The following is a 25,103-nucleotide window of genomic DNA, read 5'->3' as shown; positions in this document are numbered from 1 at the left end:
TCAAGTATTTCATCAGAAAACCTTTGGTGACAGAGATTGGTAAAATAGGAGCGAATTTGCAAATCAAATAAGAAGATTGTGACACCTGTAAATGTGGATCATCTCCATGATATGCTGCTCAAAGAGCAAGTGCTACCGGGCCGCCCGGTGACTGACGAGTCTCAAACTCCAGTCCTCGAGGGCCGCAGACCTTCATGTTTTCCATGTGTCCCTGCTTCAACACACCTGAATCTCATGACGGTTCCATCAACCAAGTTCAACAGAAAGCCTGATAACGAGCCTCATTGCAATCAGCTGTGTTGAAGCAGGGAGACATGGAAAACATGCAGGTCTGCCACCCTCGAGGACTGGAGTTTGAGACCCCTGGCAATGTTTCGTATTAACTGGTATCAGTGTTAACTTGTGACCAACAGATGTTGAAAAACCAACTGAAACTTGTAGCCGTTCTAGCGAATGTCGGCTATTTACAGTTACAGTAAATTTATAAGTTCAGTGATTTTTGTGAGCTCTTTGAACAACTCGAAGAACCCTCTGTCAGCATGCTTTTCAACTCCCACCTCTGGGAGAGCTTCTCTCATATCCCGAGGGAGGCTGAGGACATTGAGTCTGAGTGGACCATGTTCTCCACCTCCAATGTTGAGGCAGCTGCTCAGAGCTGTGGTCCTAAGGTTTTCGGTGCCTTCCGTTTTGGCGACCCCCGAACCCAGGGATAGACATTGGAAGTAAACTGAAGAAGGAGCCCTATTGAGTCTTGTTGGCTCGTAGGACTCCCAGTCTGGTTCGCATTGCCAGCAGTAAGACGGACCTGTTTCTGGTGCATGTTGGACTCTGACAGGGCTGCCCTTTGTCACTGATTCTATTCATAATTTTTATGAACAGAATTTAGGTGCAGAGACGGACCGGAGGGGGTTTGGGGACCACAGGATTTCATCTTTGCTTTTAGCAAATGATGTTGTCCTGTTGGGCTCATCAAATCTGTACATACGGTGCCTCCAGGTCCCTGGTGGTCTAGTGGTTAGGATTCGGCGCTCTCACCGCCGCGGCCCGGGTTCGATTCCCGGTCAGGGAACAAGGCCTTCTTATCAATGCCTAGAGGAATCCATCAGAAGACCTTTGGTGTCATTGCATACAACGGTTAAAGGTGCATTAAGGACTCTTTCAACTACTTCTACTTATTTTCCACCATAAATATGTTACAAATATTCAATGGTGTGTACCATGTACCCTGATAAGCACCAGAATTTTTTTGCTGAGAATTTGAGAGAATGTGACAAAATGCACGCTCCCGCTGGCCTGATATCCTTAAGTTTCGTTTTGTCCGCCGTTACTCCGCCAGATGCTTAACGAGCAACAACTGAGCAGTATTGAGGATGGATCTTCCAGAAACTAAGAAAGGACTGGCTTCTAGCACTGCCACAGCTCCAGCACAGACCCCACCAGGCAGAAGAAACTTAAATTTTACTCGAGCGCTACTAAAACAATGAGGAAGGAGATCCCCTCTTCTGTGCACGTACATGGACGCAAGCCACAGATAGGAGTGTTTCACTAAGCTGCAGTTACGCCCAAGGCCTGCAGGGGCCGTTGTTTCGCATAAAACTTGCAAACTCCTTAATGCACCTTTAAATGAACTGTGATGGGTAGCACAGGAGTTCTTTGAAAATCAAATGATACTATTGTGATTGTGCCTGAAAAATGTGTATCAGGATTTGCAAACAAAGTGTATCAACATGTAACACATATCAGAACTATGCAGTTTCTGAAATAACCAACTCTTAAACATACAGAGTAATACGTCCAGAAAGAGTCCTGACAGTCAGCAGATTCCATGTTCTTTCCATTGTTCTGGTTGCTGTCATGTTAAAAATACTGTTTCTCATTAAAAACACAAACTCGCTTTATATTTTGCCGATTTACAGTGAGATATTCAGACATTAGCTAACTATCCACTGAAAACGCTCTCATCTCTACAAACCTGTCTTCCTGTGAAATACTGAAGAAGTAACTGAACTGTCAAACCTGTCTTTAACTGGATGTTTTTTTTAATATAACTTTAATATAAATTAAGTGTAAAGATATCTTTTTAAAAAGTTATCCCCATTATTTATTTTAAGGGATTAAACTCTGCAAACTGTTTAGAATTGTCGTCGCTATTAAATGTGAATATGTTTGCCGTTCCTTCTCTTCCACAGGCGTGTTATTATTTACCCTCAAATCAATAAAATATGATCTTGATTAAAATCACAAATAAACTGTCTAAAATAATTTTAAAAAATCTGCTTATTAATTGAATACACATAACTAACTGTGTACTACATTCACTTGTAGGCTTCTGTTTATAGAAATAAAGACACAAATTGTTTTAAACAGAAAAAAAAGCTGATGCTTCCAAACTGTCATGAACCATGATGATCACTGCCGTTACAAGTTATCTGGAGGAGAAAAACAACCCTAATGCAACTTAAAAACACTGAGAAAGAAACTATAAACAATCACACATCTATCAAACTGTTTCAATACTCGAGTCTGAGATTTAATGAACTGATTGTTTTCCAAATGACTGAAAAACTGAAGGGTATACACAGGCAGAAAGATTTTCCTAAATGAGAGAGCAGCGGTCTCCTGTGGAGGGATTAGATTGCCTTCACGGTGTATGACGGTGTGACAAATCAATGACACTCAATCCTCCCTACTGGATGTCACACATTCCAGGGTGACAAACCCGGAAACCAGGCTCACAGCTCCCTGGTGGTCTAGTGGTTAGGATTCGGCGCTCTCACCGCCGCGGCCCGGGTTCGATTCCCGGTCAGGGAACAAGCTTTTCTTGAATGCTCAAGCACATTATCAGAAGATCTTTCTGGCTGTTTACCTGGCAGAGAGTGTAATAGTGATGTCCGAAACCTCAATCTTCAGGCAGTTCAGCACATTGTCGAGAACGGGCTTGCTAACCTGTGTGTGAACAGCAGAAACACGTTACAGCGCACCTCTCGTCGTCATGCTGAACACAACTCCAGACGGAAATGAGAACAAACCTTCATCCCTGACAGAGACAGTGTGTTCTTCAGCCTGTATTTTCCATCCTGCTGAGGATAGGTGTACAGCATGATATCGTTCATCTGTTGGAAAGCACAGAAGGAGAAAACTTGAGGTATAGGAAAATGAAATAATCATAAGGTGAAAGCTCAACTGGCTGTAGGGTAGTGCTAAATGTGGTAAGAAAGTTCATTGTTTGAGACTGGGTTGGGCTTGAAGGCTTTTGTGTGTGTTGTTTGCAACTTTGCCCTGAAAATGCATGGTTTTCCTCTGGGTACATCAATTTCCCTGCCTAAAAACATGCCTTTGAGGTTAACGCTAAATGCCCTTAGGTGTGAACTTGAGCATGAGTGTCTGCCTCAGTGTCTGTCCTACGATGGACTGGTGATTTTGCCCATTTTAGTTGGAATCAGCTGGAGCGCAAGGCGACTCTAGGTTAGACAAACCCATATAACACTACAGTGTTGAAACGTCTGTTTTGAACTCTTACGGCGCCTTCCCATGTAGTACCTCAAGACTAACACATGGTGGCAATGTTATCTTGACCGTGCATTGCAAACACTGGGGCAGAACTCAGTGATTATGTTTCTTTTCTCAGACTCACACAGGTCTGCATCCTGTCAGTGCAAAATTCCCATGTATGCACCCAACAAAATCAGGCCTTTACAGTAAAGAAGGTGTTTATTTGCTCGTCAGACGAGAAGCATTCTGAACCCCTGAACGTATCGAGAGTCCATTGTGTTACCAGAGGTATTTCGTAACACAGACAAAAGAAATGACATCATTGGTCACACCTAATGTGTGCTCTAAACATCCGCTGGGGCCGTATAGGCAGCATCCAGGAATTCTCCACCCTGCTCCGGACTCCGGGCCTCCCCTCGCCCCTCAGCGGCACTTCTCAGGCTGCGATGAGAACCAGGGCAGGGTGGAACCGGCCACCTCCAGCAGCACAACAACAACAACAAGACAAACAGCCGCGGCATAACGGGTTCACTGGCTTGACCGGCTGGAGACAAAACAGTCCATGATAGCCAAGACTGAGCCCTGCCTGCGACCTCTGAGCTGCAGCCACCGCAGTTCTTGCGCTCCACCCAGCGCCGCTCATTTACTCAAAGATTCCTTCCACAGAAACCCGGCCGAGAGCCAAGTTTAACAGACTCCACAGACTTAACCCGAATCAGACACAACATGTATCCACTTGACCCAGCTGCACCTAGGACATTTATTCTTTTGACTGTGACATTTCAGCTCCTCCTCTAAGCCTTCACCTCCCTCACCTGCTTCTACTAACTCGCTCCTGCCTTCCTCCGCCAGCTTTCTCCATCTTCATCCTCCTCTTAATCCTTTTCCTCGCCACTTTTCCGCCTTCTCCGAGTCCAAGCTTGGTTGTCGCTTCTCTCCGTCACTGAAGTGACTGACGTCTTTCATCTTCACTGTTTGGATTCTCTTGTCTTAAAAGACCATAAATAACAAATGACCCACTGGAGCTGTTGACTTCAAAGGAAGAAAATAGCTTTATAACCCTAATAGCCTCTGAGTATCAACTACCAGGCTTTCCCGCCTATATTCGGACAGCAAACTTGTTAAGAAAGACAGAGAATTTTATTTTGTTTGGATCAACCAGGATCAGCCAGAATCATAAATGCCACCACTGCGGATATGTAGCTCAAGTATAATTCATACCATGAGACAGCACTGATTGCACATGGAACAATAGAGTGGGCTTCTCTATTTCACGTTATGTGTTTGTGTAGCACCGCCACCCCTCCTCGGCCACCTCCTCCCTGCATTCTACAGGGTGTCTGGCCTTCACTTTGCTGTCAGTCCCCTCCCAATACACAGGAAGCCGGCATCCAGTGACCCACACCAAACATCCTGTGAGGAAGCGGGGCCCTGGAAAACAAGTCCTGAGAGGAGAAGAGTGGAGAGGGAGGCCCTCGCCTGATGGGTGTGGTGCTTGGTGGAGGTCTTACAGCCTTGGCCCCGTGCCCCCCTCAGTCCCCTTCTCCCACCCTCACCTACCTTGCCGATAGACCTCCGCCCAACATTCCTCCGTACTTTGGCAGATCACGCCACCTTTGTTTTCAGCACTGCCTAAATGATAAGGCAGGTGCTTTCGAGTGCGGCGCTGCGATTTTTACAAGCTCGTTTTAAAGGAACTGTAATTACGTGCACATGTCAATTTGTTCTAAACTTAAAGAGGTCTGGGATTGTCCTCGTTTGTTTTCACTCTGTTCAGTGCCAAGTTCTGGTTTAGACGCTGTTCCCCCACATCTCCATTTGTACTTTTCATCAGTGTGCTGATGTTTTACTTCATCTTTACTTATAAACCAAGTCTATGACAGTGTTAGTGGTGTATGTGAGTACTTCTCCTTTGTAAGCTTTGTAAGCTTCCAAATGACCACACACAAGAACAACAATCAACTATGTCTCAGGTTTTGATGCCTGAAAGACATCACAGCATCTGCTAATACCTGCTAACTGGGGTATTCCTTTAAAGAAATAATGCTAAAACTAAATAGGTTAAGGATAAATGTCCTATTTTGGTAAAACATACAGATTATTTGTAATTAATATCACTGAAAAAATGTAAATTATGAAAAAGTGACAGTGTGAAACCATAAATTCTGGTTTAAGCCCTTTGAGAGGGGCTCTTCTGCCTTAATTGCCATCTAATTTTAAATTCTGTGAGGATAAAATGACGCCACTCAACACTGTATTTTGGCAGTAAGATTCTCTTTCATTATTTTTCATCCTGAGTATGAACAAAATCTTCACTTTGATTTCAAGCTTTATGCTAAACTATTCTAAGCTTTCAATAAATCCACTGTATGGATTTCCTCCTCTACAACCTGACAGGAGAAGTTAAAGTCTATGGAAATGAGGGAGGATGTCTCGTAGCGTGTCTCATGTCGAAACAGTTTGCTGACATGAAAAAATAATCAAATATTACCAGAAAGAGGTGTCGCGGCTGTCTGCTTTTCCTTGAGACCTTCATGAGTGTTCCCTCTTTGACAAACATCTGACAAAAGAAAATGCAATGGAGCTTGAGAAATCAATGATTGTTAAATTGTCAAACTGAGCTTATTTGGGCAGGATTTCAGGCTTTTAGATATTTTTCTTTGTAAATAAGTTGTGGCGTGCTCACCCGGCCGGGCTTCAGGAGGTCCCTCTTCCCCTTCATGCTGTACTCGATGTGGACCAGACGCAACAGGTTCTCCTGCAGGAGAAGACAAGCGGAGAGATGGAGGGAGATTATCAATTGATGGATGGACGAGGAGGCAGAGGATTAAACCATCCCTGTTTGTTCATGAATGAAGGGGAGGGAGGCGGAAAGGGATGTGATACTGAGGGAAACAGAGATAGAGGGACCCTGTGTTTTCACTGTCTGTCAGCCTGTGTGTGCGTGTGCGTGTGCGTGTGTGTGTGTGTGTGTGTGTGTGTGTGTGTGTGTGTGTGTGTGTGTTTCAGTGCATGTGCCCAGAACAGTGTGATAAACAGAAGAGGCAGGCCAAAGAGGCACGGGGGAGGCTGACAGTGAGAGGCGGTAGGAACAGCAATGGGAGGGTTTGTGAATTTATTTCCATGAGCCGCTCATGTTTGAGGGGGGAGCGTTAGTCATGTCCAACCTTACACTGCTGCCTTTGTAATGACACACCTGGGACTTTCTGATGACATCATCTCTGCTCCTCCCCCCCCCCCCCCCCCCCCCCCCCCCCTCCCCCTGCGTTAATCAACAGGCCGCCGAAGCCGGCGCCAAAGAGCGATAGACCTCTCCTTCAATTCAGCAAGTCATTTAGAAGAAGGATTCAAACCTCAGCTGTCTAACTTCTTCACGCCTGGAAATCAGCCCTTTCATTGCCAAAACGACCATAAAAGAAGTGTCGCAATCGCAGCGAAGCAGGGCCGTGAATACGTCAGTCTCAGGGGCCTGAATGAAAAAAAGCACGTGGGGGTGCGTGAGGACTCAGAAACTCACCCCCTGCTTCAGATTGTCGTTGGCCTGGTCCGCCACCTCGGACACAATCACCAAGGCAGCTGCAACACAAACACACCGAGAAAGAGAGTCTGAATCAAAGACAACACATCTATTTTGCAGTTATTCAGCAACAGGGGCCTGTTACATGTCGAGCAGCTGCATGAAAGACATACAAAAGTGTGTCACATAAAAAAATAAAAAGAAAAAAACCATCTGCTATAATCACGCTGTCATCACAGAGCTATGTGTTGCAGATTTACCCTGCGTGTCTTCATATTCTTGAGAATCGGGAGAGAGGTTGTTCAGGTAATCTGAGGAAAATAGAAGATACAAAAACATGACATTGAATTATTTTTTTCACACCATTGTTTCACCCCTACTAGCAAACGTACAAAACTCTGTTGTTGTTACCATCAGTGATACAGGTAAAAGTATAAAAGACGTTTGATGCACGCCTTTATTTTGTACTTTACCTGTAAGTAGCATTCGATACTGAAGCACCCTCACAATAACCTGCAGCAGCTGGTGTTTCAGTGGGACTTCAGGCTCTTCTGGAGCTTTTGTCTGCACAGAGATATGCACACACACACACACACTCACATCACAATTTTATAATGATCTAAGTTTCAGAAACAACATTGACACGGTCTGTGCTAATGAGAGAGAGAGCAAATGAATGTTTGGTTAATACACTGCAGAGACAACAGAAGAAAATCAGTGGGATGAAATTAAACCCCGACTGTCTCTGAACTGCGCCAAGATGTCTTCTCACTTCTCAAAGTGATCTTAACCATTACGGTTCGAAGTCACGGAGTCAAGGTCAGAAGTGACCGAGGCGATTCTGACAATCGGACAAGGTGACCTTCACGCCTTTCCAGTTCACAAAAACCCGAGCAGCCTCCATTCTTCCTCAGAGCGGAGTCATTTGCAGGTGAAAGGGGACGGAAACCGGCACAATCAAAAGGAGCTTTATAGAATCAATCACCATCTAATTGTCTGTGACAGGTATTTATGCCCTGAGCGGTGGAAGAGCAATGGGGGTCTGAGCGCATGTACGTGCACGAGCCTGCACACAGTTTTTTTTCTAATTCAATGAAGTTCTATCCTTTATTACAGAGGCACAGATAGCACCCTGCAGGGAACAGTATCTTCATCTTATTTACACTGCACACCACACCACAACACCACACACACACAGGTATAATTATATATACATATATACACACAGACACACAAAAGGCTGTTTTAATCACTACGGGGGAGATGAGCTTCTTTCTCTGCAGATATAACTAGAACTACCACTTGCCTAAAACCTTAAAACACGTAAAATAACAACCCCACAAGTGACAATATATTCCAGGCCTTAAATATGAAAGCAGTAATCATTACAATAGTACACAGCATCCCATTTCAGACACATCCACATATGTGTTTAGGGTGTTTATAATGAAGCTACTCTCACCTTCACTCATGCAGACAAAGACACACACAGATCTCAGGCTGCTGGGAAAACAACACTGATCAGGGCTGCACAAGAGGAGCAAAACATAAAACAGCGATCCGAGGCCTTTTCTAGTAAGTGGGATTTCTCTTTTTGTTTCATCTAATCTTCTGAACTCTCATCTACTCAACTCAACAACCTCTGTTTGAACTTTACTGCCTTCTTTTCTTTGTCTCTCCTTATGCTTCACCGAGGGCAACAATAACCCCACTCTCTCATTATTATTAAACCCTTGTTTTCAGAACATCCGCCCTCCTCAAGTGTGGCGTGTAAATTGTCATTCAATTGACACTTGTTCTGAGGAAGTGGCTTTCCAGAGATGATAATTAGCATGCGGTTTGTTTGGGTGAGCGAACCAAATGGAAGGGGAGAGAAGGGGAAGCGTGTGTGTGTGTGTGTGTGTGTGTGTGTGTGATGCCTTGTGCTGGGAGATAAACACATGCGCCCACATGCACGGACAAACAAACACACCTCTCAGGCTCTGCCACGGCCAGCTGATTTGACGCCTGAGCACACACACGCACACACACACACACACACACACACACACACACACACACACACACGTGCAAGTGATCTAATTGGGGAGTTGTAAAGGAGGCTGCTTCTCTAATTAGCTTCTGTCTGCCTCATTGCCCAGCTGCCTTTACAAGGAACACACTCCATCGCTCTCTCCCTCTATCACTCTCTGTCCACCTGCTGCACAGCCCTCTGCTTCTCCTCCAGGGCTTCTCGTGCGGGAGAAAACACGGACACTTCACACAAAATTGGACTTTGACATGAATACAAATCTGAGCTTGAGGAGCCTTGTGAGGAGCTGCTACGAACCCGCCGGAAGTTTGTGCATGAAATGTGTCACAGCAATAACTGTCAGAGGCAGACGCGCAGGGGTACAGGCCGCTCGCAAACAGCACGCGCATACACGCCACGCCGCGCTGGCCGGCGCTTATAGATGGTGTTGTAAACAAGCAACTGGCTGTTGAGAGGAGGATATAATCCTGTAAGGGTCGCTCACTGATCCGATCAGGGTCTGGGGCTACTTCATCACTGTCATCGCCACATCCACAATGAAATTACTTCCACTTAAACTGTGGGGACTTTGGCTTGTGGCAACGACGGACACGTGCTCGGAAACGGTGAGTGGAACGAGGGGAGGAAAAACAGAGGAAAGCCATGACACATCAACATGTTCGAATCCACAGAAAATTCACAGCTAACAGCGAACGGCGTACTGAAGACAATGCTCGTGCTCCTCTGAGGTAGAATGACTCCTGAAGTGTCACGTGAGGAACAGATAAATGAGCGCCATCTCTCTCTCAGTAGTGGAGTGTTTCCTGTGACCTATACCATTCTCTTTGCACTCCCTCAGCCCTCCTTCCTTCTCATTACAGCAGGGTCACACTCACCATGCAACTCCCAAAGCAGTGCTTTAATGCAGCGCTGCATCCATCACAGGCGCACATAATGTTCTGCTGTTAAGAGGACGGGCAGGACAGACCACGGGTTACATGCTTCTATGCAATATAGGAGATAAAAAATAACATTTTCAGGGTCTAGAAACAGCGAGAGGTGCAACAGATCGGCCAAGACAAAGATGAAACACTACTGACTATGACTGCGGGTGTTAATTTTAAAGGTGTAAAAAAAAAAAATCCTTAGAGCCAATCAAAACTGGAAAGTGTATGCTTTCGTGGTTTTGTCAGTTGCAAATGAAGCCTTTCACAGCTCCAGCAGAGGGCTATTACTGGTCTATGAGGTGAAAAATTGGGCTCATGTCTCCTTCATGAAGCTACAACATAATCGAGTGCGATCAGGGTTATAAACAGTTAAGCGTCTCCTCCAGTGGAAACACGCTGTAAGATCTGAAAGGTTAGAGCGTTTACTGTCTGTGGCAGTGAGTCTTCATTTCTCACCTCTGCTCTCCTCTATTTACATTTGCTCAAACTCTTTTCAGAGCCAATTTTTTTTTTCTTTTTTTCCTAGGATGAAGCAGCTGCTGCTGAATATTCATGAGCGGAGACAGTTGGTGCCTTGTCCATTCGCTTTTCTTATCAAACTAGAAGCGCCTGGAAGCATCGTGTCAGCCACTCACGGCGAATCAGCGTACGGCACAGAGCCAACAATGCATACGTTTCAGGGGAGAGTTGAATAGGTGGCCATTAATACTTTTTTTTCTTAAAATCAGTAATGGACTCATTGTTTTTCAGTTCAGCACCATCTCATATTGGGCTAATGTGCAATTCTGAGTAAAGTTTGCATGTTCTTGTTGTGCATGGGTCAGCTTTTTCCATTACTTTGATTCCCTCTTTGCGTGTTAGGTTAGGTTGATTAGTGACCCTGGTCATTAATCCATTATCAGCTGGGATTGGCTCCAGCTTCCATTGACCCTAATTTGGATAAAGTGTGTGAAGAAGAGGGACAGTTGACCTGTGAGCTGGTTAGAAACAGAGTCCTGTTTCTCTTTGGACTCTAGGCTTTCCTGAATATCCTGTGTTCTCGTTAAAATTAGACAGTTGTGTCTGTTACATCAGATCACATACATTCCTAATCAAGAAGAGGATAAAGTGTAGCTTACACGAAGCAGGAACATAATTTGGTGATGACTGTGATGGCATTAAATTGAGCCTCTGTTGATCCTCTTCACTTAAATCCCACCACCCCTGACGTCCGGCGCCCATCGAGCATGAAGGGATCCGAGTGCAGAACTGATATTTGGTGAGGAGTGGGTGTAAAATATGCAAGCATGATAGCATAAAGGTCAGATCCACCAAGAGGAGTGGGATAGAGAAGGTTTAGAAATGCCATTATCTCCCTGTGGAAGCTGGGTGACACAAAAATATAGGTTGAAATCTGCTGCATGAGCGCCAGGGGAAATACTGGGTTTGATCCTGACTCTGAAAATACCATCACAAGGCCTCGTCTTTCTGTCCACAAGCATGAGAAATGGACCCTAGATTTGTATATGTGACAGAAAAAAAATCTGCGGTTTCCCTCTGAGGAGGGTCACTACCTTCCAGCAGTGACTGATAACAAGTGGCTCAGTAAAATAAACACACACTGACACAAAAGTTCAATGTTTTACCTCAAATTTCTTGACGACGGTGGCAAAAGCCGGGCTGTTCCTGCAGCTCTCCTCCAGTAACGACATGCTGCGATCATACTCCGAGATGTAGGTGTCAAACACCCTGAAGTCGTCTTGACGAGACAAGATCACGCTGACCACCTTCTGGCTCTCCTCCCTTCAGAGTGAGAAAAATAAAAGGTGGTGAAGAGTTTACACAAGGTGATGTGACAATGTATCGTTTCAAACATTGACCACCGGTGAACCGCTCGCTGACATTATGCTGCTGTGCAGAGTCCGCGCTCCGCTGATGTCTAATGTCTTTAAGGGATTATCATTTGGTTCTGATCCTTTTGGCAGCAGATTTAAATTTTAGACAGTAGAAATAGGACAAACATTGGTATTTAGTTTATCCAGTGGAGATATTTTGTGTATTTTTCAGACAGATCATTTTAGAAATGCTACAAAAATCCTCCAAGTTTATTTAAATTGTGACCATCTGTTTTAATATTGGGCTTTGTGTGGAGATTTCATGTTCTGCCTGTGCGTTTGCGGCTTTTCTCTGGTTGCTCCACACTCTGTATTTAGGTTAATTGGCTATATTGATTCACACTGGCCTGCAGAAGTGTGACGTTATCCGTGTCCACGGTGTATCAGGTGGGACTGACCACAACCCCTGTGACCCCAAGATGGATAAAGTGGTAAAGAAGGAAGGATGAAAAAAAAACCTGTGCTTAGCAATAGTAGCAAAGTTGTGTCTTGCGAGACCTTTGGCAGAAGAAGAATCTCCTTATTATTCCTCCACGATGCTGCTGTGCATTTTAAAGCAGTGCTGGACTAATGTAGACTAATTATACGGGCCTCAGTGGAGAGGAAATTACTGAGAAAGTGTCTTTGTTCTACAACTACACCACACACAGTTCTATTAAATAAAAGGATCATCTGCACTTTGCGGTTATTGGCCACAGCCCAGCAGTAACAGTAATGACCGTGGAGATTCTTACCACTGGCCGATCCGCTCCTCCAGCTCGTCGAGGATGCTGCTGTGGAGGCTGTAGACCTGGGGGAGCACGCCCAGAATCTCCCGCAACCTTTGCTCCTCCAGCACCGGCTCCCCTTCATCATCCACCGCCTCGCTCACCGCTGACCTGAAGTCCTGCGCAAGTGTGAAACGGAGGGAAGAAGAGACAAAAAAAGAAAAAAGATTTTCTTTCTTTCAAAAAGAAGACAAAGGTGTGGGGGCAGAAAGGGGGCAACAAGGAATGGAGGAAATGATGGTGAGGATGGAGGGAGGAAGGGAGGGGAGCAGGCGGAGAAATGAAAGGCGCAAAGGAATGAGGAACGAAGAGAAAAATGGAAGGAAGGTCAGATCCTCCTAAACATCCTTCCTGCCTCCCTCCCTTCATATCATCGCGCTACATTGGGCTCTGTCCAGGCATTCAGGAAAGGCGGCTCGGCTCGCGCCGCCGCTGAACACACCAGGTGTTGTTGCATAATGACCTTAGTCAATGACACGGCGCTGTTTTCTACTCCAGCGCCTCATTTCTCTGCAGACACTCATCATGTACAGTAAATCTCCGTCCATTAAAGTTTCAGGACACATATAAAACACGCTCAAAAGACATTAATAGCTGCAAAGCCGGTGACTAAGGGGAATATTATGATTGATAATGGCGAGGGGAAGAAATAAGGGCAGAGAGCTGCTGAAACTGTTACAGGACGTCAGTGAATTCTATTTTCTTTTTGAAATAAGCGCCTTTAAGTGATCGGTGTTTCTGAATGCCGTGACTGTCAGGAGTCTGTCAGTTTCAGTTCTGAGAAAAACACAGACCTGAAACAAACAGAGACGTCCCGGTCAGCTGTGAGATAACACGGTGACAGCAGTCGCTCCGGGAAAAGGCCGTTCATCATGCACTATCGATCACGTATAAGTTATCATTCATCACATCTGTCTGGGGAAAGAGCCACTACCTCTACAAGTCTCTGATAGATTACAGAATGAGCTTCATCCTCCTTGGTTTCCCATAAACTCATTTTATTTTAATTCTCCTCATGTAAGAGGAAAAGCATTGACAAGCCCTTGTTTTCGGCAGCCAGTCATGCTCAGTCATAACTCAGTCTGTTCCGTGGTCACGGGTCAGAAACAAGGAAAAATAATAAGTCCAAGCCTCATATGTTGAAGCGGTTATAGGGAAAGTCGTTTAGAAGAGGAGCACGGCCTCCCTTCCTATGTGGAGACAGGGTCTGGAAATTCTTTGTATTCTTGTTATTCCTTATCAAACAATAGAACAATAGCTTATGTGTGCCTCTCACTTAACGCTGCTCCTTGCTTTTTTTTTTCTATCTCTGTTTTGTTTCCCACACTGTGTGTTTTGTGCACGTTGTGCTGCTGGAGCTAATTATCAGATCGGTTTGCATCAGACGGGGAACACGACCGCAGTTTGAAGTTTGAGGAATAATAAGACACCTAGACACCTATGCATTATGCAACAGCGTGAAGAAAAGGGCTCAATGTCACCTCCGAAAGGTGCCAAAAACACCGAATTAGGCGCTACGGCGACACTGAAGGAAAACGACAATCCAAGGTTACTTTGTCTTATCAAAAATTAAAAAAATAATTAATTTGAAATCAGTCACGCAGGCATACTGACATATTGTCTTGCAGCAGATCTCTGTCATTTTTCCTTCGCGAGCAAAAGCTTATTAGTGTAATTGAACATCCTGATGACATTGCAGAGTTATGATCATTAAAAGCGGGTCTATTGAATAATATTTACATGAGCCGTGGCTTAATGGCATCAAATTACGCGTTACACAAAGCAGCTGCTTTGTTCTCACGGCGGCCTTTCATAAATCACCGCGGAGAGGCATGTGTAAGGAATTCAGGTTGCGACCTCGTTCAAGGTTATAAGGTACGGGCTGACTGATGGGCTGCGGCGGCTTCCATGACTCCACCTGTCAGATTTGTACTGGCAACCATCACCTTAATGGCCACTTGCTGCTGAAAACGCCGATCTCAATCCTTCTTGTTTTGATCGGAATAAAATAATCACAGAAAGTTTTTGCAGTCTGGAGGTCATTCGACAGGATTCTTTTGGAAGTGTTATTATTGATATTCTGTTGGGTGACAGTTAAATGACAGTTAAAGGAACCGATGAGCGAAATGAACACTCTCGAACATAATGTATTTAAAAGCATTAGATGGCAATTAAACAAATCCATTCAAATACCACTATTGATATTTATTGATCATGATTTGTTAACGTATGATTATTTGCAAGAAAATAACTAAAGATTACCCGATGTTACCTACTGTCCTGCTCTTACTGTGCTTCACAAAAAGCCTTCATTTGATGGTCATAAGGAGTTCATTCCAACTGCCATAAAAGGCTCCGACAGCCTTCAGAGTGACCTTAGCGTGGCAGCTTTCCAGTCGAGGGAGTATGCACATACTCGGCGAGTCAGGATACGAGGACAGCGCCGGTGCGAGCGCCCGGCGAACGCGCACTGCGTCATCTTACGGCGGACCACACCAGAGTACAGCGTGTCAATTTTGTCAAGACCAGGAAGTAGATCTGGCTGCAACAACACTGATAAACCTGCACGGTTGCCTTACAGGGAGCGAGAAGGGGAGGGAGAGGAGGAGGAGGAGGAGGAGGAGGAGACACGGGGAGCAGACACTCGGGATGTGATGTTATCGGGAGGTTTTCAAGAAGCTGTAATATGCCTTCGAGATGGAGACGTTTGAAGCTGCGGTGACACACGTGAAGGGAGGCTGGCGGTGACGGCTCGCTTACCTCCTCAAGGTACTTCAGGGCGCTGACATGTCTGCAGAGCAAGAAGAGGGAATCATTACATCTAATTAAACTGCGGAAAGGAATTTACAACTTCTAACCCAACTAGGTTAATTTCTTTTTTTTTTCACAAGGCTCATTAAATTATTTCAATTATGCATGATGAGAAAACTACATCGGAAGAATGGCTAAGTGTGCAGCAGGAGTGGCGGAGGACACTCCTGTAATTGGCTGTCAGGTACTCTGTGCAGCTTGATGAATTAGCAGCGACGCAGAAAAGACGCAGTCGGAAAGACAAAGGCACCAAAAAGACCCATAAAACATGACATTTTTACACAGTGTGATGTTTGTGACGGCGCTCGGGAGAAGACACTGGCAGAGGGAGGCAGACGAATGCAGATACTCACAGCCTCTCCGAGTCCACCAACTCCTTGGCGATGTAGAAAGCTCGGGATCGGCCATCAATCTGCGCGAAAGGGCACGAAAACAGCGGGAGATGGATGTACACGGTTAATGTTTAAGGGCTCTCCGTGGGCACTTACCCCGCTCAAACATTAATAGCAACATCTACGCGAAGCGGCGTGGAAAACCGACAAAATACTGAATTCACCTCTTTTTTTTTTTCTCTCCTCGATTCCAGCTGTCAACATAAGACTGATTATTTCATTAAAGTGCTGCGTAGACATAAGGGCGTTCTCAAGTACGGGACTTTTAAATTGTGATGCATTATGTATGAGAGGCTGCGTGTGTGGTGACAACAATACTGCCCATTGATTTACAGGCTAATCACCGGGTCTCAAAACATCCCCGCCAAAACAGAATATTGAAGGCATTTGGCGAGGGGGGGGGGGGGGCGGGGGTTTACCGGGAAAACTCCGACGCTTTGTTATTTTTTTTCCTGTGCGCAGAATTCCACAAATCCTGCATTAAAGGCACACTGACCCTCATTTCCCAGAAATAAAACCAAAACACGCTTCCATTAAGTGAAACTATTCCTGGGGCCAGCTCAAGCCGTCCTGATGTCTTTCCTATTTACTTTTGTCCCTCCTCTTTTAACATACTGTGACTTTTCTTTGAAGTTTGAGAAAACAAGGAAATGCATGTCGCTTGATGCGAACGGAGGGGGGGGGGGGGGGGGGGGGGGGGGGGGGCGATAATGTTATGTTAGTGGAGAGGCCGGGTGGGGTCCATGTCAGAGCTCCTGCAAAATGGCCGCTTCTTACTGTACAAAGAAAAAAAAAAAAGTTTATGCAAATATTAACTCCCAGCAGTGTAATGGATCTCTTTGGGCTTAAACACAACCCTTAATTAACTTGTTGATGCAGATCACCACAGAAAGGCATGGAGGGGGCGATACTCGGGTCTGCCATTTAATAAATTAAGCACGAAAGTAAAGAAAGTCAAGAAACTTAAATAAATAAATCTTGAACCAACAGAAAGTCACATTCATGAGAGAGTGCAGGAATCAGCTGGATAGATGAGTTGCACCCATGAAAAAAATCTTTACAAATCTTATCCTCCAGTAGTTTATTATCTATTTCCCTAGTTTTGAGCTTCTGGTAGCTCCAGTGGGATCAGCTCTGACCTGACCTGCTGTTTATGCCAGCATGTCTAATAGAAGCATATTGACTGAGCTGTGCCCAGCGTGGCTCTCTCGACCAGATCCATCCGAATCGACATGAGCTTTTCCATTTCAAGATTTAATAGTAGTAGCTAGTTTCAATATAACTGTCTTGAAGGTGAATTTTGTGGCGTTTGCCTGTATAGCCTCGTGGGGCGGCCGGTCGGCTCTGGAACTGTGACAACTGCAGCAGATGTTGGTGACCAGCATGAGGAAGGCGGGCCAGGCAATTGTGGCTCTTCAATACTTTAATGGCTTCCTTGTTTTATTAAATAAATAAATTATTATATCGGGAGTCTTATTTCTACATATTTATTTCCTTCAGTCCACCAAGCAAGAGTGAAAAGCAAAAAAGACAATGAAAAAAAAACTCAGTTTGACAAGATCCCACAAATTCGTCTTACTATTGGCAGTGACTGCACACGATTCCATGCATTGCCAAAAATGTGGCACGGAAAAAGGAAAACTGGATTTTCAACGTGTTTTCTGGATCAGTTGACAGCTGTTGACTAAATTACCCATGTTCTCTGCAGCCATCAGCTCACCTGTCGATCATAGCTGGGCTCCACGATCCCCTCCTCCTCCTCGGAGGTCCTCCCATGGTCCTCATCCGCTGACAGCCGAGCGGAGACGGCGTTCATCGGGAACGGTTCTGTGTAGGCGCTGTCAAAAAGGAAGCATATACATTCAGTATGAAAACCGCCCCCAAAAAAAGCACCGTGCCGAAAATGAATATTTAATAACAGCATCTATACTAAAGCTTGCTTTAAATAGCAGCGATCCGACCGTAAAGAAAGGCTCTCAATATTTTCATTTGGGAATGTGAGGGCGCATAGAGGACACAAATTCTAAATGGCACATTCACAGTAAAAAGCCAGAGTGTTCGGGTGGGGTAAGTCTCAAAACACTGAGCAATACTCCAAATCCCCTGTAAATCTCTGTTTTCCTTTTTCCTGAGTGTGTCTCTAAGCATTTCAGTCCTCATATGGAGCCCTCCGGTGGCACACTCTAATCCCTTTCCTGATTTGTTGGTCTCACAGATGGCACGAGTGCGCGGACGCCGTACGTCGGTAATCTTTCCGTGGACCGTCGTACCTGAGGGAGCCACGCGGCAGGTCACTCCACCAGTAATCCCTTCAAATGCAACCTGCGCTAATTGTTAATGTCCACGGGCCCATTAAAGACCCTCTGCAGCGGCGACGTGTTCGCAAAGGTGACATGACAGAAACGTCTGGAAAGGCGGCAGCAGCAGGACAGCACAGAACCTGTCGGCGGGTTTCACCCCAGATGGGAACGTTTCATAGTTACAAGATGCAGCAGAGCAACGGAATGTGTATAATGCGCGGATACGGTGACACTGGGAGCCGTTAATAAGAAGTTTGGCACAAGTGCTGCTGGCACAGCACCGCCATGCATCGGGTGGCGATATTAAACTAATAGATCTAATCTCATTTTTTAATTGATCACAATATGGATTCCCAGTTCCAAGACAAGCATCTGCAGAAGATGACTTGTAATTCGTTCCTTTTTATATATTGAGAAAATTCCCTTGGTACGGTTATGTATGGGTCGCACTGATATGACCTGTTTAACAAGCTATTTAAAATGTTGCTACACATTGTCAGAAATAACAAAGACGACACAAACAATAGGATTAGATTAACTGTTGCTTAATTTTCCCCATAATATTAGTTTTAATAATTAAGTTATTACCTTCACTTTACTGAGAGAGCATAGGAGCTTTTCATTGCCAAACAACCTGAATGGTTAATCCTACTTGATTCAATTAAAGGACTTTTGAGAAATAAGAACTAAAAGAAAGCCAATGCAAGGTATCAATCCATGAAACTGGCCTTGAGGGGACACGGATTTGCTTCATTATAAATAAAACGTTTCATTCGCTGAGGAAAACATGTTTTGTTGGAGCCTTGAATGTCTGTTTGTTTCAATCCATCAAGTTCAGGTCAGCTAAACCTGTTGGTGTCACATTTTGATTGAAGCCTTTATATTCCCGCCTGTAGTCAGAAGTAGGTCAAAACAAATAGACACACGTTATCTCTGCTACTGTACTCTAAAACACAAAGGTTGCTATGACCGTGAAAAGAAAATTAATGAATGCCCAAGGATGTATGTGACGTGTGTTCTTATCTGAGAGAGCTGTAGCTGTAGTTAACTTTGCCCCGGAGTGACGGAGCTTTACAAAGTATTGGGAGTGTCAATAAATATTTCTGCATAAAAGTTTAAATATCCTTCAGGGTTCGGGTTAAGGGTTTCTGTACAAGTGCCACAATTCTTTCAAATCAACACAGAAAAAAAAAACAGATCTCCAAAGTCATCACGATCGATTTTCTGGAAAGTAAGACTGTCTGAGTGAAGTTTTATGGAAGTTATTTAAAAGCAATCGAGCTTTTACAGTCTGGATGCTGACAGGACTGACAGCCCACTGCAAGGAAGACAATGTAGTATGTTCTGCATATTAACTCTAACACAAAAGCAGAGAAATGTGTGTTAAATATATTATTTACATGTTTTAATCATGTCTGTTTGTAATTATGGTAAATGGATTTCAGACATTTGCTTCCACGGTGCAGGCTTATTAAATATGACATCCAGACTTCGGGATTGAACCATGACCAGTCAGACGTCCTGATCTCAACTTCAGTGAACATTTGTGGGATCAGCTTGTTCCTGCCAGAGGGGACAAACACAAGACGTGACCAAATGTCTGAGGAACGGGAAAGTATTCCACAGCTGTGTGTGAGACCAGGATGGCAACCAGCATGGAGAGCTGGTGTGCCAGGCTGCTGAGGTGCATGTGTGTTACATGAGCAAATAATTAAATATGTCTTGCTGCTTTAGGCTTCAATCACACCAAACAAGAGTCAACAGCAAAGGAAAAAAAAAAAACAACAACTATTGAGCGTTGGCAGAGCGCGTCTGTCAAGTATTCCATGGACGCAGCCAACATTCTGAGCTCTGCTCTTCGTCCCACAAATGGATGTTCTTCAAGAATGAGGCCTGATCATTCCAAGGAAATGATAAAGAAAAAAAAAAACAATTCAAGAAGAATTATGACACCAAAGTAAAAAAGTATCGATTTCCTCACTTTTTGTGCTCTGTTCAGTTGCATCCTGTACAGCACACAAGCAGCCAGCATTTCATACATGCATGTTCATAATGTAATCTTCTTGAGCTCATTTTGCGATAACAGTGTTGTTGGTTGTTACCTCCTCCTGCAGAGTGGAATGAAAGACATCGCTTTAATTTAGCTGGCAATCCAATTTAAAGCTAATTTTACTAATTTGATTTCAGTCCGTTCATAGCCTGAAGTCATTATGATAATATGAGTTATGCTTCTTTGGAAGAAGAGTGTTGTTTAGAAAAAAAAAATGAATGCATTTCATGCTCCAAATCACTAAATTCAACTATAAATACTTTCTGTGAGAATGTGAGCAGAGTCTCAGAAAGTGTAGTCAGGAGTTTACCAAAATGTTTATGTCAAATAGCATCCTACCACAAATGTTGATCGGCAGCAGAGATTCAATTTTCAGAAATTCAATTTCAACTTTAATAAAAAAGTTATGTAAATTTTATTCATGAATTTTATTCGTTGAAGATCTCACCCTGCTAACAGCGCTCACAGCAGAGATGTCACTCCCAATGCAAGCAGAGTCAAACTCACACATCAACTCCCAACTCACACCACACGCTTTTTTCCTCATGTCAAATCAGATATTTGCGTGAAATACGAGACTTCCAGAACGCTCACAGACGATTGATCAACAGGCAGTAAATGCCATTTGGAAGCTGGATACTGTGAAAGCGACACTGTGTTGTGCTTTCAGAGCCTTTCTGTTGGGAATTTGCATGTTTTCTGCAGGTTCTCTGGTTTCCTGCAGTTAAAACACACATGCAGGTTGACGGGTGACTGTTAAATTGTTGGTGGGTGTGAATGTGAAATGGGTTTGCATTTGAAACGTACAGACACTGAAGCAAAATGTGTGTTCACACAGGAATTTTATTTCACTGTGTCAAAAATACATAGCAGTTGTTCTTCTTGAGGTCTTAAACTGCTCCGTGTGTGAATGGAGAGTAGGTTAAAAGACCAAAGGTCAACAGAGTTACTCACTGGACTACGTCTCATACTTCATTACTGTCCCGCTGCAGCCGAAGCTCACGTTCACACACACTCTGAGCAGCTTTATCGGGGGGGCCGGCGAAAGCACCCACAGCCCATTACTCATGGTTGACCCCCGAGAAGACAGGTCAGTCGAGTCCGAGCTCCACTGGGCGATGCCGTGAACGAAGGAGAACCGAAGTGACGGTTCTTCTTCGAACTCATTCGAAGCTCTGATTAATTGTGTGAATGATGAGAATTTCTTCACACAATCCAAGAGGATTGTGCTGGTAAGCCTCACCTTCACCCTTTCACCTTCAAACACCGGCAGCTCCACAGAGTGGGATTTCTCCTTTTCTGCGCTTAAACACTGATTTCTGACAATCAAAGAGCGTATTAGAGGAAAACAAAAACAAAAGTAAATTATATTAGTTAAAACAAAAATGCCATTCTTCTCCATTTTGCCCAACAGTCAAATGTAGATACCCATGTTCACTCGGTTTACTCTGAAAATGCGGGTTTTCTGATAAAACATGAAGTCCTTTCACAAAACCATTACGCCAGCCGACTGCAAACTCCTCAATGAAACTCCAGAGTTAAATCTACTGTGGCAAATTCGGCAGAGAAAACAGTTGTTTTCATTTATTCACACAATCAGCCAGACTATTCCACCAATCATCTGATGATTTGATGATGCTTGTAATACACAATCCAATCCAGTCAAAGTGGAATATATATATATATATTAGAACCACTCACACACGTCTTCTCCCACTTGTAATGGCGCTATTATAGGACAGAGAAGCGAGTGAATGGGTTCATTAGCTTGCTAAGTATAGAAGACTGGTATACTAATGGAGGGGATTAAGATTATGAGAGCAGCCTTAAAGTGTTTGCTGCTTTTAGTGAGGATGATTACATGTAGCCGGTGGCTATTGTGATCTGAGGAAGACGCTGCTATCTGGCCTGCAATGATATCGCCAGGCATATGATGAAAGTAATTAAACATAATGACTAATTTAGGGATACATATTGAAAGTATGGAAAACTCAACATTGCATTTTGCTTTTTCTGTATCCTGAACCATTTTACTATTATTTAAGATAATTTATTTCCTTGCACTAGCATGACTGGCTCAAACAGGTAAGTTGTCAAGAGTCTCAGTTTAATTGTTTTGTGCTTAATCTTGTTGATTTAGAAAAACACATACCCGTTTATTATATTTTTTTACCCCCTAATAAAAGGAAGTTAAATCGATTGAATCACACATTTTGAGAGATTCATAAAATGTGACTATAATTTAGATTAAATAAAATGACAGTAGAAGCTTCAATTCAAATCTATGAGTGTTGTTCTGACAGCTGCCGGCCATCCAATAAAAACACTCTTTAGATAGATTGATTACTTATATACCATCTAACTAGTATGAGCGTGATAGTCTTCTGCTGCCTGTGGAACCAAACAGTTGTCAAATAACAATAACTTATAATTTGAAAAATATTGGCAATTCTGGAATTTAGCAAAAAGTGAGCACCACTTGTTCAGCGTTGTGATGTTTTATCGTCTGTCTCTCTGTCTTCACCCTGTCATGAACTGCTTCTCCGTCCAGCATGTTTCCGCTTTACAGGGATAAGAGGCTTTAAAATTTAGAATAAATAAGTGACTGGAGAACGTTTTGACCAGAACAGCAGACCTGGCACTGCTGATTGAACCACGCCTCTTTGTGTTGTTTAAGGGAAAGTCTGCGGACCTCCACCCCCGCCACGGTGACCCCCTTCTTCTCTCCTTTCTCCAGCTCCCGGCCTCCTGCCACAGTCCTGACCGTCGTCCTGCATTTCCTGTAAACAGGCTGGTGGGAACCTCCTAGGCTGGACGCTTCCTCCCCGGGGATGACCCGGCAATGACCTCCGGGTGACTGGCACCCGGCCTGGCGAGCCAGCGACACGCCCTGTCCACCACCTCACAGCGCCGCACACAGCCACCACCCAGCGCAACAATGCACTTAAGATGGCTCCCTCATCACTACTCACAGAAAACATAACAGTGGGTGGAGAGGCAGTTTCAGAGGCCATGCCAGGGCTTTGGCATCGCTTTGAGGAGGTTCATGTTCAACAGTCTGAAGTGAAAACGACGCCGCGGGGTGAGCTAGAGAACCAGTCCTGCATATATTAGTAGTACCTTACTGAACATACCACAATCAAGCTCTTTTACTGTGCACACAGGAACGGCAATATATTTGCATCGCGGCTGAAGCTGCTTAAAGTTGACATGAAGGACACTTAATGGTCTTTAAGTTGAACAAAATTGCAAATTCTGGACTTTTTGTGCAGATTTTTTCCCAGTTCACATTTGCTGCTGCATGGCTTCTTGGAAGAGATGATTCTGCTGAGACTGCAACCTCAACATGAGCCTCATTTTTGATAAAGGAGCACAGAATTTGAACTTAGTGTGCATGCAACATCCATGCATACACAGCCGCAAAACAAGCACCGTAGTTCAGCTTGGAATTAATCATTAGTATGGCTTTTCTTAAGCCATTGTATGGTATGTTAGTTTGCTAATGAACATGTCTCTTTGCTTAGCTTGAATGTCTGCGGTAATGTAGCTGAATTCAGCTATACATTAATCACACGAGTGGAAACGAGCCAAGCCTGTAGGACAGCAGCTTTGTAAACTCCCCTTAAAATGCATGTCTGCTCCTTCAGGACAGATCCTTTTGTGTGCACTGTTCGGAGGCCATTTGGTCATTTTCCTCACCACAAAAAAAAATCCACTTTTTTCCCCCGCCGTGGGGCTACATCCACGCCGACTACTGAATGTGTTCTCAATAAATCACTGCTGTCATCGGCGAGAGGCCTGGGACGACGGCGGTGTCGTGATTTTAACACAGTTTGATGTGAGATGTGTACACAAAACGTGGACAAACACATACACAGGACTTTGTAATTGAGTAAAAGAGCTCAACACAAGCCAGACCTGTACAGACACACCGAAGATCGGATCTATAGTAACAGAACCGTCTCCGCAGGGTATACGGTGAAGCCAAGGTGACAGGACAGATAGGTTCTTTGCATCACTGCGAACAGTGTGAGACCTCCAACACACAATGAGACACACTGATACCATCACAGGAGACAAAAAGCTCCCAGCAACTGACCATTGTCTGGGAAATGGAAAGGTTTCTAATGTATAGATATGATCAAAGTTTGCTCTTACACTAGAAATAAACAGAGAGGCAATCACAATGGACTGCCAGTGAGCTTTGTGAGAGTGAAACGTGTTGAGAATTACATAAACTGCGAGTTAGCAAGTTTTCAACACAAGCAAGTAGTTACATAAGACAAAAATATATCAATGAAAATGGTGAAATAAGCACCACCTTACCCCACATTAATTATAAACAAAAGGGACTGCGAGGAATAAAAGCAAATCGAGGCAGAAGCACTCTGCCCTGAGATAATCTTAAGCCTTTCAGGGAGCTCCCGGTATTAACCCATCTCTTTGACTACTCTGAGATCATCAAACGCAACTATTTTATTAAGACTTGGGGGAGACTGTGGCCTGTAGTGGCTGATGCTGTGGCGCAGGCTGGGGTAATTTGGTACAGTCGGATCGCAGCGATTCCTCACTCTATCACACACTGCAGTAAATCCTGTAACCCCTCAAGGGTCCAATGAAAGAGAAGCACCCGGGAGAGAGCTTCTTTAATAAAAACCCTCCTAAACTTAACCATCAGTGTCAGGTATAGGAGAGCAATTACACTGGAACTGCCCTTGCTCTTTTTCTCCTGTTCTTACTTCCTCCTTTCTCTCCCCTCACTTAATCGCTGCACTCTTTGTTTTCTTACTGATCTGCCCCTCCTATTCACACCTTACACTCTCACCTTTTCTTCACGCTCCTCCACCACTACATGTGAAAGAATCCCTGCCATCATTTTTTTTTTCACTTTTAATTGCCTCTATAACGACTTTCTCTAATGTGAATAACCTGCACTCAATTG

At 44.2% G+C, this 25,103-nt stretch overlaps 1 protein-coding gene and 2 non-coding genes across 4 annotated transcripts in view; 2 read left to right on the top strand and 1 right to left on the bottom strand.

Annotated features, from left to right (window-relative positions):
- The window catches only part of fgd5a (FYVE, RhoGEF and PH domain containing 5a), a 38,389-nt gene that overhangs the window by 7,658 nt on the left and 5,628 nt on the right, over positions 1–25,103 (bottom strand). For both annotated transcript variants that reach the window (XM_030091253.1, XM_030091255.1), the window contains exons 3-14: positions 17,532–17,649; positions 15,773–15,831; positions 15,369–15,399; positions 12,576–12,727; positions 11,593–11,749; positions 7,483–7,573; positions 7,270–7,320; positions 7,010–7,068; positions 6,179–6,250; positions 5,984–6,052; positions 3,030–3,113; positions 2,867–2,946 (exon numbers count right to left, since the gene is read on the bottom strand). In XM_030091253.1, the coding sequence (XP_029947113.1) occupies positions 2,867–2,946; positions 3,030–3,113; positions 5,984–6,052; positions 6,179–6,250; positions 7,010–7,068; positions 7,270–7,320; positions 7,483–7,573; positions 11,593–11,749; positions 12,576–12,727; positions 15,369–15,399; positions 15,773–15,831; positions 17,532–17,649 (1,023 nt within the window). The remainder of the gene's footprint in view (positions 1–2,866; positions 2,947–3,029; positions 3,114–5,983; positions 6,053–6,178; positions 6,251–7,009; positions 7,069–7,269; positions 7,321–7,482; positions 7,574–11,592; positions 11,750–12,575; positions 12,728–15,368; positions 15,400–15,772; positions 15,832–17,531; positions 17,650–25,103) is intronic.
- trnae-cuc (transfer RNA glutamic acid (anticodon CUC)) lies at positions 998–1,069 on the top strand. The gene has a single exon. It is a non-coding gene; the product is annotated as a tRNA-Glu (tRNA).
- On the top strand, positions 2,740–2,811 carry trnae-cuc (transfer RNA glutamic acid (anticodon CUC)). Its single transcript has one exon. It is a non-coding gene; the product is annotated as a tRNA-Glu (tRNA).

This window comes from Salarias fasciatus, chromosome 5 (assembly GCF_902148845.1).
Source record: "Salarias fasciatus chromosome 5, fSalaFa1.1, whole genome shotgun sequence".
In the NCBI taxonomy this organism is placed as follows: Eukaryota; Metazoa; Chordata; class Actinopteri; order Blenniiformes; family Blenniidae; genus Salarias; species Salarias fasciatus.
Note: the sequence above shows the minus strand (reverse complement) of the source record. Positions and strands in the feature narration are given on the sequence as shown.